We start from the raw sequence: 13,574 nt of genomic DNA, 5'->3' as shown, positions 1-13,574 counted from the left end.
CCCATAGGCTCTTCTCCTTCTGGGATCACAGAGGTCACCCTCCTCTTATTATTAGTCCTTGATTGGATCCCAGAGCATCACTCACTCCTTATATTGCCTTACTCCCCTTCCCAATGTTTATATACCTTCCCATGTTATAATCTGTTCTAGTCTCACAAAAGAAGCAATGATTCACCTGTAGGCAGGATATTGCTAGGCTCTACCTGTAATACCCCATCTGCCTCTTCTGTGCCAGATTTCCACCTTCACCAGTCTCCTTGTGTACATTTAGAAAGAAGTCTCTTCTTGGCCTCTCTATTGTCACTCTGTTGCTATTACTGTCCTTAACTGCTGTATTCATTCACTCCTCTTGCATTTCTGTTGTTTGGAATGTTCAAGAGGTGAATGATGTCTTCTGTTCTGATTTTCTTTCTAAAAATGTTTCAAAGTCTTCTTTATTACTGAATGTCCATCTTTCATCCTGTATAGTTAAGCTCAAACTTTCAGGATAAGTCACCCTGGGCAGCATCCTGAGCTCTACAGCTCTTCAGAACACATTATTCCTTTCCTTCTTCCTTTTTCTAGTGAATATGGAATAGATTTGCATTACTCAAATGTCCTTTTCTTTGTATTTGAAGATCTTTCTCCAGAAGGCTTGCAGAACTTGTTGTTTCTGAATTGAATTGTTAAATTTAACTACTTGAGTTTGCAGCCATGGAGACTGAATCTCAAAGTGTCTCAGCTTCCCTCCCACCGGGCAATTCATGGTTCATCAGCCTTGATCTCTGCCCCAGGACTTCTGGGTGGTCAGAACTGGCTCCAGCTGGATGCAGTACTCCTGACCTCAGGCTTGGTGGAGTGCTGCAGGTCCCCATACATATGATTTCCTGTCCTGGTGATCTGTCCCACTCCCTCTGTTTCTCAGTTCTCTGACCTGGAGCTAGCAGTTCAGGGCCTGCTTTCCTCAGCACTGGTACTTCTAGGTTGCAGCCCTCAGCAGGCTTTTGCTCCTGCAGGGCTATGGCCAAGCTGGCTATGGAGACCTGAAGAAACTTCCACAAACCTGGAGCTGGGGTCTCTACGGCAATGGAAAGCAGGAGGAATGAAGCGTAGGGATAGGTTTTGATGTAAGCCAGTATCCGTCCTTGGGTCTGAATAAGCAGTTTTTACAGGAAGAATGAACAGAACCAAAAGAACAATTTATACAATGACTACAAAATTGTAAAGAAAAAAAAAGGCAACTTTGAAAGATTTAAGAATTCTGATTAATGTAGGTAAACTATAACTCAGAAGACAAATGATGAAGCATCCTTACCACCTCTTAACAAAGAGGTAATGGATTAGAGGTACAGAATAAGATGCACATTTTCAGACATGGCCAATGTGTGGATTTGTTTTGCTTGATCTATTACAAAGGAGGTTTTTTTGTTTGTTTGTTTGTTTTTAAGGCAACTGGAGTTAAGTGACTTGCCCAGGGTCACACAGCTAGTAAGTGTCAAGTGTTTGGTTTGAGGCCGGTTTGAACTCAGGTCCTCCTGACTTCAGAGTTGGTACTCCATACCCTGCGCGACCGAGCTGCATCACAAAGGAGGGTTTTTGCGGGGAGGTTAGGAAGGGAGGGTTAATGATAGTGATGCCAAAAAGGAAAAGAGAGAAAGAAAAAAGTATCAATGAAGTATTTTTAGAAATGGAGAGAACAGAAGGAGAGGGAAAAAAAAAACAAGTAAGCAGGACAGATTGGGAATGAATATGCTGAATTTAGTTTATACTTACAAAACCCTGTCCATAATGGAGATTTGCAGTTTTGTATACAATCTTCTTTTTTCTGTTCTTTGTATACTGAAATGCTTGTGTTTGCTGACATTTATCAAGATCAGACTAATGGAAAATTTAAAATAACATAATAATCTTATTTGTTACGGTGGAGGGAAAGAGTCTGCCAGATGGCAGAACTTTAACATTAAGCAAAAATTGGTCTGCCATAGCTCTTTTGAGATAGTTAACCCAAAACAAGACTCTCTTTCAATCCTACACAATGATTCTTACTTGTCTGCACTGTGGAGAAGCAGGAGAACATAGTAAAGGGAAAAAGAATTCCACCTCAATTGTCATGGTATGTAGGCACAAAAACCTCCTGATTGGTGGGCAGACAGGTAAGCACTAGTGAGAATGAGCTATGAAGGTCTGCATAAATTCCTCAGGCTTAGTTGTTTTCCTTCAGTGATTAGATTGGCAGCTCTCAGTCTTTGCTTTTACTTAATGGATTTGTAATGGGAAATGAGATTTGTTTCTGGGTGGTACAGTAAGAAATTTGAGTATTCCAAGGAATGCGGAAGGTATCAGCTAAATTTCCTTTCCTGTGAGGCTGCTGGGAGTATATTCCCAGTGAAGCCACAAGAATCTGTAGAGTATAAAGAACCTGCAGAGGACCAAGCACTGAAACTAGAATAAGATAGGAGATGCATTGCTAAAAATGCTTCTAATAAGTCAGGGAAGTGGATGTTAAGATGATGGATCTAAACTAGAATTTCCATGGGAGTTCCATAATGCAATCCTACTCCTTCCTATTCTGTATTACTGGTACAAATGAGAGTAGGTAAGGCCCACATCAGAGGATTAGACAGAATGTGGGCAGTAGCAGGTAGAAAGATACTCCCTTGTTCCTATGAAGTCTTACACTTTGAAAATTTGAAAATGTGAGTTTGGTGAGAAACATGGTGTGGTTTGTTTCCAAACCTTCTTTCTATCTATTGTTCAAAAATTTCCAAGAGCCCTAAATATAATCCTTCCTGCTATCTAAGAGTAGTAGACTAGAGACCTTTTATTATTATGGTCATGAGTTTCCCTTTTCCTGGTGTAAGGAAAAAGAAGGTTCATAGATACCCTTCTGAAGGCCAGTATCATAGACACCTGCTGAAAGAGGCTGAAGATATCAGTTAACGATAAGAAACAAAATTGGTTATCACCTGTGTGAAAGAGTGGTTTTCAAGTTGACCACTTGCTTAGGCTGATATGGGTAGAATTCAATTAAAGAACCTAAGATAAGAAGGAAAATGGTTGAATGGGGGAAAAAATCATTACATCATATTTATCTGCTAAAGGTTTGGTATCCAATATATATAAACAATGTGTGTATATACATATATGTGTGTGTATGTAGGTATAGATATATATTACACACTTACCTATGTATTTTTTCTATACACATATATGTATATACACATATAGTCATACATACATATACACACAATATATGTATACAGATGTATGTACTCACATACATGTAAGTACATAGTGTACACATATACACGTACACACACAATACATATCCCCATACACACATGCACCAAAAGCCAGGTCAAAGGATATGAACAGTTCCCAAAAAAAGAACTGCAAACTATTAACATTCATATGAAAAAAGGCTCCAAATCACTAATAATAAGAGGCAAATCAAACCAACCCTGAAGTTTTACCTCACATCTGCAAATTGGCAAAGATAACAAAAGATGAGAATAGATATGGTCCGTATCAGAGGTGTGGAATCTTCGACCTCGAGGCCAGGTGGGGCCCTCTAGGTCCTCAAGTTTAGCCCTTTGACTGAACTTGAGGAGCTAGAGGGCTAGGAGGCCGAAGTCTCCCCACTCCTGGTCTGTATTCACACAACTAATGGTGATTGGTTAGATTACATAATCTCTAAGGTCAATTCCAAATCCTAGTTTGTACTCCTTCTAGTGAGAAATAACATAGCCTGGATGACTCAGCTTTTACTTTGAAGTCCTTTGGATGAAACATGATATAATAAGATTGCTGAAATAAGAATCAGAAAACATAGGTTCTAATCTCAAATTTACTACCAGTTAGCTGTGTGAATTTGGGTAAATTGCTTAAGCTCTGAGGACGTCAGCTTCCTCATTTGAAATAAGGGAACTAAAATAGGTGATCTCCAAGTCCTTACCAGCACTAGAATTCAAGGGCTGAAGATGTTCTTAACTGAGGACTAGTCAAACCCTCCCAAAAGAATGAGAGTAGAATTACCGCTTTATTTTTTTATAGATGTACAAGTTGAGGCTTACTATGTTTAAAAAAAAAAAGTTTGGATACAAGCTAAATCAGAAATTAGAATCTGGACAAAAGATTTTGACTTAGTGATCTAAGCCAAAGGTGTCAAACAATGAGAAGTGATTCCTAGATCCCTGCTGGCCAGAATGTTGACTTAGAAAACCACAAATTAACATCATCTTTGCTGTATGGTTATTTTGTTAAACATTTCCCAATTAAATTTTAATCTGATTTTGATAACACTCGGGAGTTTTGAAGAACTTGGGCAGGTTCCCCCCCCCCATTGGGAATTTAAGTTTGATACCTCTGGCTAAACAATGAACTGGGCTTCAGGGTGGAATCAAGTTCTAACCCCAGGTATAAGACATGGACTTGTTGTGCAGCTAAAGACAATTAACTTTTCCTTCCTTAACTTGTTTTGGTGATTTCATCTGTAAAAAAAGAGGTTAGAATACTAGAATTACCTCACTGGGGCATAAATAAACAGTTAACAGCAACTGTGTATAGATAATAAATTCTAAAACAAAATAACTCACTCTCCTCACTCTTAGCACATTTAGCCACTTCCACATTCTGTACTAAGATTTTTCAGCTTTTCACTGTTTTCAAAAAGTACTACCTATAATGGCAAGAACTTGTCATACTTGGCCTGAAGCTAAAGGCAAGTCCGACTTTAGGGAAGCCGACCACATTCCTTTGACTCACAACTTATATTTGCTGTATCCAGTCTCACAAACACTCACTATGTCTGAAGGGTTGGGGAGAAGGTTCACTTGTAGCCATTGAAGAAACAAACCAGTGACTGCTAAAGTTTGCATCAGAGTCCTTTCCACAATGGTTGCCCCACAGGAATGATAAAAAAAAAAAAAAATTTCCACTTGATAAAAATATTGGTCTGAGTCATTCTCAGAACATAACCAAAACCTGAGGTGAAGCCATGTTGGAGACCATATAGTCAGTTGCCTGTAAGGCAGTTTAAATAGTAGTTAAAGGCATTACTGTGACAGCCTGTTTTGGACAAGACAGGTATTAGTAAAGGTTTGTATTTAGGCTGTGATAGAAAATGCTACAGGAGAAGTATACAAAAAAGAAAAGGAACCTCTTGAGAATGAAATTTTTAAGATACACACAAAATCTCTCCCAATGAAGAAGAAGAAAATCAGGAGCTATCTAAAGACTGATGTGGATGCCCAGGGCACTCACTGGTCATTTTGTATTTAAATACACATAATCCCAGAGATTATCAAAAAAACTAAATGGGACAATAGCTTCAGTTATGTACCTGGAGGTAAAATAAATCCACAAAAATTGTTTACATTTATATATAGTAATAACAAAATTCAGGAGGAAATAACAGAAAACTACAAAATCCAGAAAATGTCTGGGATTCAGTCTATCAAGACATACTCAAGACTTCTATGACTACAATCACAGAAACACTCTTTAAAGAAATAATGACTTAAATAATTTGAAGGCTATTCACTGCTCATTGTTAAGTCAAGCCAATGTAATTAAAAATGACTAATAAATCTAAATTAATTTGCAAATTTATTGTAAGTCAATCAAAGTACTAAGGGGATATTTTACTGAACTAGATTAAAAAAAAACAAAATTTATGTGGAGGGGGGAAAAAGGCCTGACTGTCATGGAAAATAAATAAAACAAGAAGAAATAGAAGGGAAAGCACTTTCAGGCTTTAAGTTATATTGTAAAGCAGTAATGATCAAAATTTAGGAGTACTAGTTAACAAATAGAAAACTAGATCAATGAAGTAAGAACCAGAAACAACTGATCTAAGTAACTTAGTATTTGTTAAACTCCAAAACAAACTATTTGGTAAACAATTTTCTATTTGCTAACATCTGTGAAAACTGGAAAACAGTTTGGAAAAAAGATGGTTTAGAACAGCACCTAACACCATACATTCAACAACAAGGAATTCTAAATTAATACTTTACCTAAACATAAAAGGTCAAATCACGGGGAAAAAAACAATAACAACAAAGAAAATGGATAGAGTTATCTTTCACAACTATGACTAAGGGGAAAATTCTTTACCCAGCAAGGGACAGAGGAGCTCACTAAACATAAAACTTATCATTTTGATTACATGAAATTGAAAATATTTTGCATGAACAAAATTAATCAAGCTAGCATAAAAAGTGAAACTGTCAACTAGGAAAAAAATCTGCAACAAAAATCTCCGATAACAGTCTTATACCCAAGATAAGGAGGTAATCATAAATCCATAAATAAATCCAAGATCCATTCACTAACAGATAAGTGGTTAAATGAAATGGATAGTTCTCAAAAGAGCTATAAAGTACTAGCTACTAAATGAAAAATTGCTCTGAATAACTAAAGAGAAATGCAAATCAAGGCTTTATTTTACAACAAGAATATTAGAAAAGATCACAAAAAATAAATAAAGGTGCTGTAAGAAGATAGGCATATCAATATATTACTGATGGAGCACGTTCCAACACCTGGGAAACAATTTAGAATTAAATCCAAAAAGTAACCAAAGTTCCCATTTTTTTTTTAACCTAGAGATCCCACTATTAGGCATATAACTCCAAAGAAATCCAAGACAGAAAGCTCAGCATACTTTTTGTGGTACCAAAGAAATGAAAACAGAGTAAATGCCCAATCATCTGAAGAAGAGTTAAATAAATTATGGCACATGAATGTCATAGAATATTAGATTCAGGAGGCTGCTCCAACCTCAATAGAGCTTTCTCCCAACTCTTGCAGCATCAACTATGTTTAACATTTACTATTTCTTGTTCAACATTTATTATTTCTTAACATTTACTGTGATCTTGTCTCCCTAAGTAGTTTTTGGGTCCAGGGATCAGGTCATACAATTAGAATGAAATTTAATTTTTAGCACTGGAAGAGGCTTTATAGGCTATCTAATCCACACTTCTCATTTCACAAATGCGGCTCGGAGAGTTTGAATAACTTGCCCAGAGTCACACTGCTAGTCTGGAACTGGAACCTGGGTCTGTTGACCTCCCTCGAAGTTTCTTCCCCCCTATGACCTCATCTCCCACTTACTGCCATGTGATGGTCATACGATAAGGTACTAGTAAGTACTTGCTGAAAGAATGAATATGAAAATTATGTTCATTTGTTTCTTTCATCTCCTCAGTGTTTTCTTTCCATGCGTAGTAGTAGTAATGTTTATCACCACTCACCTTCTAAAAGCTGTGGGAAACAAACAGGATAGTAAAAGCAAAGGAAGTATAATGGAAAGGAGCATTAATTAGCTTGAGAGTCAGGAGATCAGGAACTGATGCAAATGGGTGGCACAGTGAATAGAATTGGACCTGAAGTTAGGAAGACCTGAATTCAAATCCAGCCTCAGGTACTTACTAGCTATGTGATCCCAAGTAAGTCACTTAATTTTTCTGAGCCTCAGTTTCCTCATCTGTGAAATGGGGGTAACAATAGATTCGTGAGGATAAAGTGAGATAATGTTTGTAAAGAATGCTAGTTACATAAATGCTATTATCGGCAATTAGGTGGCACAGAGGATAGAGTGCTGGACCCAGAGATTTAATCTCAGACCACATGTGATCCTGGACAAATCACCTAACTGCTATCTGCCTCAATTTCCTCATCTATAAAATAGAGAAAATAATAGCACCTATCTTTCAAAATTGTTGTGAAAATAAAATGCGATAATATTTGTAAAGTACTCTGTAAATCTTAAAACACTATATATCTATAGAAATGGACATATATTTTAATAAGGTGGCATTCAGGATTGGATTCAAGAAGACCAGAATTTAAATCCAGACTCAGATACTTATTAGCTGTGTGACCCTGAACAAGTCAGCCTCTATCTGCCTATTTTCCCATCTGTAAAATGGGCATAGCATCTACCTCACAGAGTTGTTAAAAGAATCAAATGAAATAACATGTATACAGAGCTTTACAAATCTCAAAGCACTATATAAATGTTACCAGTACTAGTCTCAGCTCTGCTACTGACCAACTGAATGACCTTGGGCAATGAATCTCTCTGGGCCTCACTTTCCTCAACTGTGAGGTATGTATTGTATGTATTGAGACCAGATTATTTCTACAATCACTTCAAACTCTGAAAATTCTATTCTATTCTGAATATAAGATAATGATCCTTTTATGTGGAGACCCAAAAATCTACCCAGGATTGGGGCTAGGAGATCAAAAGAAAAGCTACCCCACAACCAACAACCACCCTCTTCCTAGTACTTGTAAACAACTCTCTAGCAATCTGAATTATCTGCTTAAAAAGCTAAGAAATGCCTTTGATTTGTAAGAAGTCAGAGATGCTGCCTCCTCTAATCTGGGAGGGACTCTAGGCTTTAGGATGATAAGTACTTTGCTATTGGGCAAAATGCTTTCTGCAGACCTGGGAGAAGAGGAGTCAAAAGCATGGCCCCCCATGCCTCCCTCTCAGGCTAGAGCTGTTGCCCAGCTACATCTTCAGCCAAAGAAAGCACAGTATGGGTGTGAACTCTTCCCTTTGCCAGGTATTTACTTATTAACCAGCAGATGGTGCAGCAAAGACCTGTAAGCTCTGTCTCATCATGCTTCAGGTTTCCTTGCATATGTGATCATTAGTAAGCAACCTTAGCTTCCTGTTTTTTCCTTCCACTATTTTTTCTCCCTTAAAAACTGAGGGATAAAGAACTACATGTCTAATGTTACACCAATCAAAGTGTTTTTAAAGGAGTCATTGTCTTATTGAGTTGAAAGGGCCCTTAGAAATCACCTATTACATCTGGAATCCTCAGAACCTCCTCCCTTGCTCCGGGGTCCATTGATAGAGTTCAGGGGACAAATAAATGTGGAGGGGAAAAACAATGACATCTTTATTTTCACTAATCTGTAATTGAAATTTAGCATTTGTTTCATTTATTTAAAAACATTATTCACAGAAGGAGCCCATAGACTTTACCAGACAGCCAAGGGGGTCCATCACACACACACATAGAAAGAAAAAAAGAAAGGAAGGAAGGTTAAGAAGCTTTGGTCTAATCCAATCTGCTCATTTTAGGGACAAGGGAACGAACTGAGGCAGAGAGAACTGAAGTGACTGGGCCAGTGTCAGGATGATCAAACATTGTTAGTGACAGAGTAGGGCCTAGCATCTAGGACCCCCAACTCTCTAGTTGTGGCATCTCCCTTAGTACCTAAGTTTCCATAGTGTTATAAACATAGTAAACACTGTATATTTGTTGAATGAATGAATAAGAAAGGATATCACTCTATACATCATTCCGTGCAGTAACATCTACTTACCCAACTCAATATTTCCTAAATTCATTTTGCAATTCCACTAGAAGTCTATAATGCCTATAATATTAAGAACATTTAAAGTTGTTATGATAGAAACATAATTTTCGAGCTAGAAGGGACCCTGGTGATTACCAAGTCCCACACCCTAATTTGCAAACTTGCATAGACTGCATAGTATTTGAATGGACAATGTACAACTCATATGTTGACACAGAAATGTGTACTTGATCCCTTGCTCTTCCACCTTCTGGCCTTTGCTCATGTTTCAAACACCTGGAATTCCCTCCCCCACTCATCTCCTCTAGTTCAAATGCTATCTCTAACATGAAAGGGAGGCTATGTGGTCCAAGAAAAAGGAGTCTTGATCCATAAAATGAGGGTTTTAGATTTGATTACGTCTCAGTATTCTTCTGCCTCTAAAACTATAATTCTATAACCTCAGTTTAAATCTCAGTTTTCTCGATTACTACTTGTATGACCTTGGGTAAGTCATTTAACTTCTACGGGCCTAAGTTTCCTCATCTATAAAATGAGTGAGTTGGACCAGATGACCTTTAAGCTCTAAAGCTATGATCCTAAGCCCACCCTAAGGGTCCCCTTCCCTGACATTAAGGACCCTCCTACCACCCTTGGAACTCATCTAGGTTTGTACCTTTTATTCATTTGTGCACAATTTTCATTTTTGTATGTATTATATAACACTCTTAGACTGAACTCCAAGAGGGCCTCAGTGTTGCAGAGTGCTAGACTTGAAATCAAGAAGACCTGGGTTCAAGTCCTGACTCTACAAGCTGTGCGACCATGGGCAAGTTAGGTAACATCTCTGAGCCTGGGAACAGTAAAACCTGTGGTACCTGTTCAGAGGTTTGTGGTAAGGCTCAGATGAAATAATGCATATAAAATACTGTATAAAATTAAAGTACCATATCAACATTAGTTATTATTAGTCTTTGTATCTTTTCCAGTAGGGGATGGCAAGCTCGGGATAGAGCTCGGGGCCTGGAGTCAGAAAGATTTGAGTTCAAATGTGGCCTCAGATACTTACAAGCTGTGTAACCCTCCACAAGTCACTTTACCCCTATTTGCCTCAGTTTCTCATCTGTAAAATGGGGATGCCCTAGAGAAAGAAATGGCAAACCACTCCAGTATCTTTGCCAAGAAAACTCCATGCAAAATGTCCATGGGGTCATGTAGAGTTGGACACAACTGAACAACAAAATCTTCTCCAGCACCTATCACAGTAGTTTACAAACAGCAGATGCTCGATAAGTATTTGCCGTTTGGAGAAACAAAAATAATCTAATTGACGGGCACTGCTGAGAGTGCCAATGACTCCCTATTACCTCTAGAATCAAATACAAACTCCTTTGTTTGACCCTTCACAATCTGGGCCCAGTTTACTTCTCTGTGTTTATTCCCTTTCATATAATCTGGTCCTGCCAACCTGGCCTACTTTCTACTCTTTCTAGCTCCCGTTTCCATGCCATTACATAGGCTGTGTTTCCCCCCCCCCACCACTCGGCACTCTCTCCTAAACTTCTTAGAATTCCTAGCTTCCTGAAAAGCTCAGTTCACGTGCCAGCTCTTAGATGACGCCTCCCAACCAGGCCCTCCTCCAAAAATAAAAATTCCTTGTATTTCCTTTGTCTTTATTCTGTATTTACTTATATTTGTACATGTTGTTTTCCCTGATAGAATGTAAACTCCTGAATTTGGAGCTGAAAATAAAATTGAATTTAAAATTAAAAAACAAACCAAAAATATCCAGAAAAAAACTGTAAACTCCTGAAGAACGAGGATTTTTTTTTTCATCCCCAATACTAATTAGGGTGCTTGACAAAGCAGGTACTTAAATGTTAGTTGATTGATTAATGAATGAATGAATTGGCTGAATGAATGAACAGACTAGTGAAAGGCACCAAGAAGAGTTCCATTTTGATCACTGGTTTTAATATCTAGAAAATATTCATAACATGCTATACTTTTCATACAAAAATGTTTCATCCAAATATTCACAGTATTGTTTTCACTACCTGGAGAGTGGAAGGGATGTTGAGAGAAAAGGGGACAGTGAAAAAAGGCAGGTATGACAAGTTCTATTTTCATCCATAGTTTTTACATTAAAGATACAGAGTTGGTCAAGAAGTTAGTGGCCCCAAACGAAATAAGGGCTTGCTTACATGACTAGGCTCAGCCTGCTAGACAACATAACTTCTGACAACTCATCAGAAGACAATGGTCATTGTCTTTGGTCTGGTTCTTAATCAAAATGGAAATTTAGTGCCTGATTTCGATGAAAGAAATAATAGGAGATGGTTATGATGGAGTCACTTCTCTTAAGCCTGTCTGCAGTAACTTATATGCTGTCTGCAAAATGCTTTTTAATGACATTTATTAATTCTATATTGATGTCAAAGCAGTAGCAGAGCCAACCAGAATGTCCTTAAATTGGACTATTAATAATATGCCTCATAAAAAAAATTGGTCCTGTGCTCCTATAAAAGTTTCTCAACCAAGTTTTATGGTTCTTTCCCTGGGCCTCCAAGATGAGAAAGCCAGGTCCTTAATCAGGCATCAAGCCTAACCTCATATTAGGTATGGAGATGAGTGTTTACTGCTATGGAGGGTTGTGTAACAATTGTTGGGGAATGAGCCTGTAGGTCTCAATTCATTAAGATTCCTTTGGTAAAACGTGTTTAAATGCTCCCAAGGAGAAGAATTCGGAATCACCTGCTCAGGAATTACTCAGGTTCTGAAATCCAAGCAGCTCTTCTCTTCTCTTCTCTCCTCCCCTCCCCTTCCCTCCCCTCCCCCAACAACAGTGATTTCATGCAGGAATTCTGTACTTAATGGAAACCAGAAATAGTTTATGGGGGATATAAAAACATACTTATAAGAAGGGATTCTAGCCTTCTGGAAGCTACAATCGACCCTTGAATCTCCTCTTCTCCCAAAAGGGGAAAGGCACCTAAATGCTCCAGAATTATCCCAGCTCAGAATCTGGGGTTAGTCCTGGGAAACAGCCCAAGCTGTCAGAGTGATGGTTAAGGGGAAAATATTGGTTATACCTGTAAACTGTATTGTGTGATGACCTCTACTCCACACCTTTACCTCAGTTTCTTGAGGACTGGAAGGAGTGGTGATAGAAAAAATGTTGGGAGGCCAGGTGAGAAGGGCTACCCAGTGGAATTATAGTATGCCAACACTCTCAGATCCCTTTTTCACATTCTCATTCCTCTGTCCTAGAAACCAAACCTTGAAACTGAAATCCTTATGCCCTTTGCTCCTGTTTTACAGGAGAGGTTGGGTTGGTGAGGGTGTATTGGGAAGGTGGACAGGTGCAGGCTGACAGACAGACAGACAGGTTTATCCTGTATATATCTTGCTTGCACATAGCTGTCTGCATGTCGTCGCCCCCAATGGACTGTAAGCTCCTTTTTTTTGCCTTTCTTTGTAACCCCAGCACTTAGCACAGTGCCCATTACGGATGCTGAATAATGCCGTTTGACTGACAAGTCAGCCAGCGCCTCTCTGCACGCCCTCCCCCGGGGGGCTGCGGGCCCCCCACCCCAACGCCTCACCTGTGTGAAGTACAGGTTCATCAAGGTCAAGGTGAAGAATTGGAGGCACACCGGGAAGCAATAGAGCAGCCAGAAGACGAAGGGGCTCAGCGAGTTGGCGGCGACGAAATCTTTAAAGTAGAAGGAGAAGAGGATGGTCCGCAGGGAGGCCCAGAAGAGGCAGAGGAAGAGGAAGACAGTCTGGTAGCTGAACCGTTTGTGCCCGTAGTGCAAGACCAGCCAGAGCTGGACGTAGATGAACACGAAGAGGAGCGAATAGAAGATGGTGTAGACGATGGTGAGGCCGAGCTTCACGTAGGGGGGGACGGCTGGGGTGAGGGTGGGTGGCAGGGAGTCATTTCTCAGTGGGTCCCATTGAGGGACCTCCATCAGAAAAGCGAGGGCTCGGCCGGACTGGGCTGCAGGCTCCGCTCGGACTTCATGGAGTCCCTGGGCTGCGTCCGCGGAGGCTGCAGGCGCCGCCGCCGCTGCTGCTGCCGCTGCTGCTGCTCCGGCCGCCGCTGCCGCCGCCGCCGCTGCTGCTGCTGCTGCTGCTCCTGCTCCGGCCGCCGCCCCCTTTCATCTTGCTGGGCTAGGAGCTCAGAAACTGAAAGAAAACAAGCTCGCACTTCCTCTTTGGCTGCCCTGGGTCCTCCGGCCCCGGCACCACATGATCGCGGCGCT

At 39.7% G+C, this 13,574-nt stretch overlaps 1 protein-coding gene across 2 annotated transcripts in view; it reads right to left on the bottom strand.

Moving 5' to 3' along the window:
* Positions 1-13,361, bottom strand: part of LOC114049877 (integral membrane protein GPR137B) — a 97,757-nt gene extending 84,396 nt beyond the window's left edge. For both annotated transcript variants that reach the window (XM_027871319.1, XM_027871320.1), the window contains exon 1: positions 12,912-13,361. In XM_027871319.1, the coding sequence (XP_027727120.1) occupies positions 12,912-13,280 (369 nt within the window). In that variant the 5' untranslated portion in view covers positions 13,281-13,361. The remainder of the gene's footprint in view (positions 1-12,911) is intronic.
* Positions 13,362-13,574: the final 213 nt, after the last annotated feature.

The sequence above is a fragment of the Vombatus ursinus genome, unplaced genomic scaffold, assembly GCF_900497805.2.
Source record: "Vombatus ursinus unplaced genomic scaffold, bare-nosed wombat genome assembly UNPS02014798.1, whole genome shotgun sequence".
NCBI lineage: Eukaryota > Metazoa > Chordata > Mammalia > Diprotodontia > Vombatidae > Vombatus > Vombatus ursinus.
This window is presented reverse-complemented; position numbering and strand designations above follow the sequence as displayed.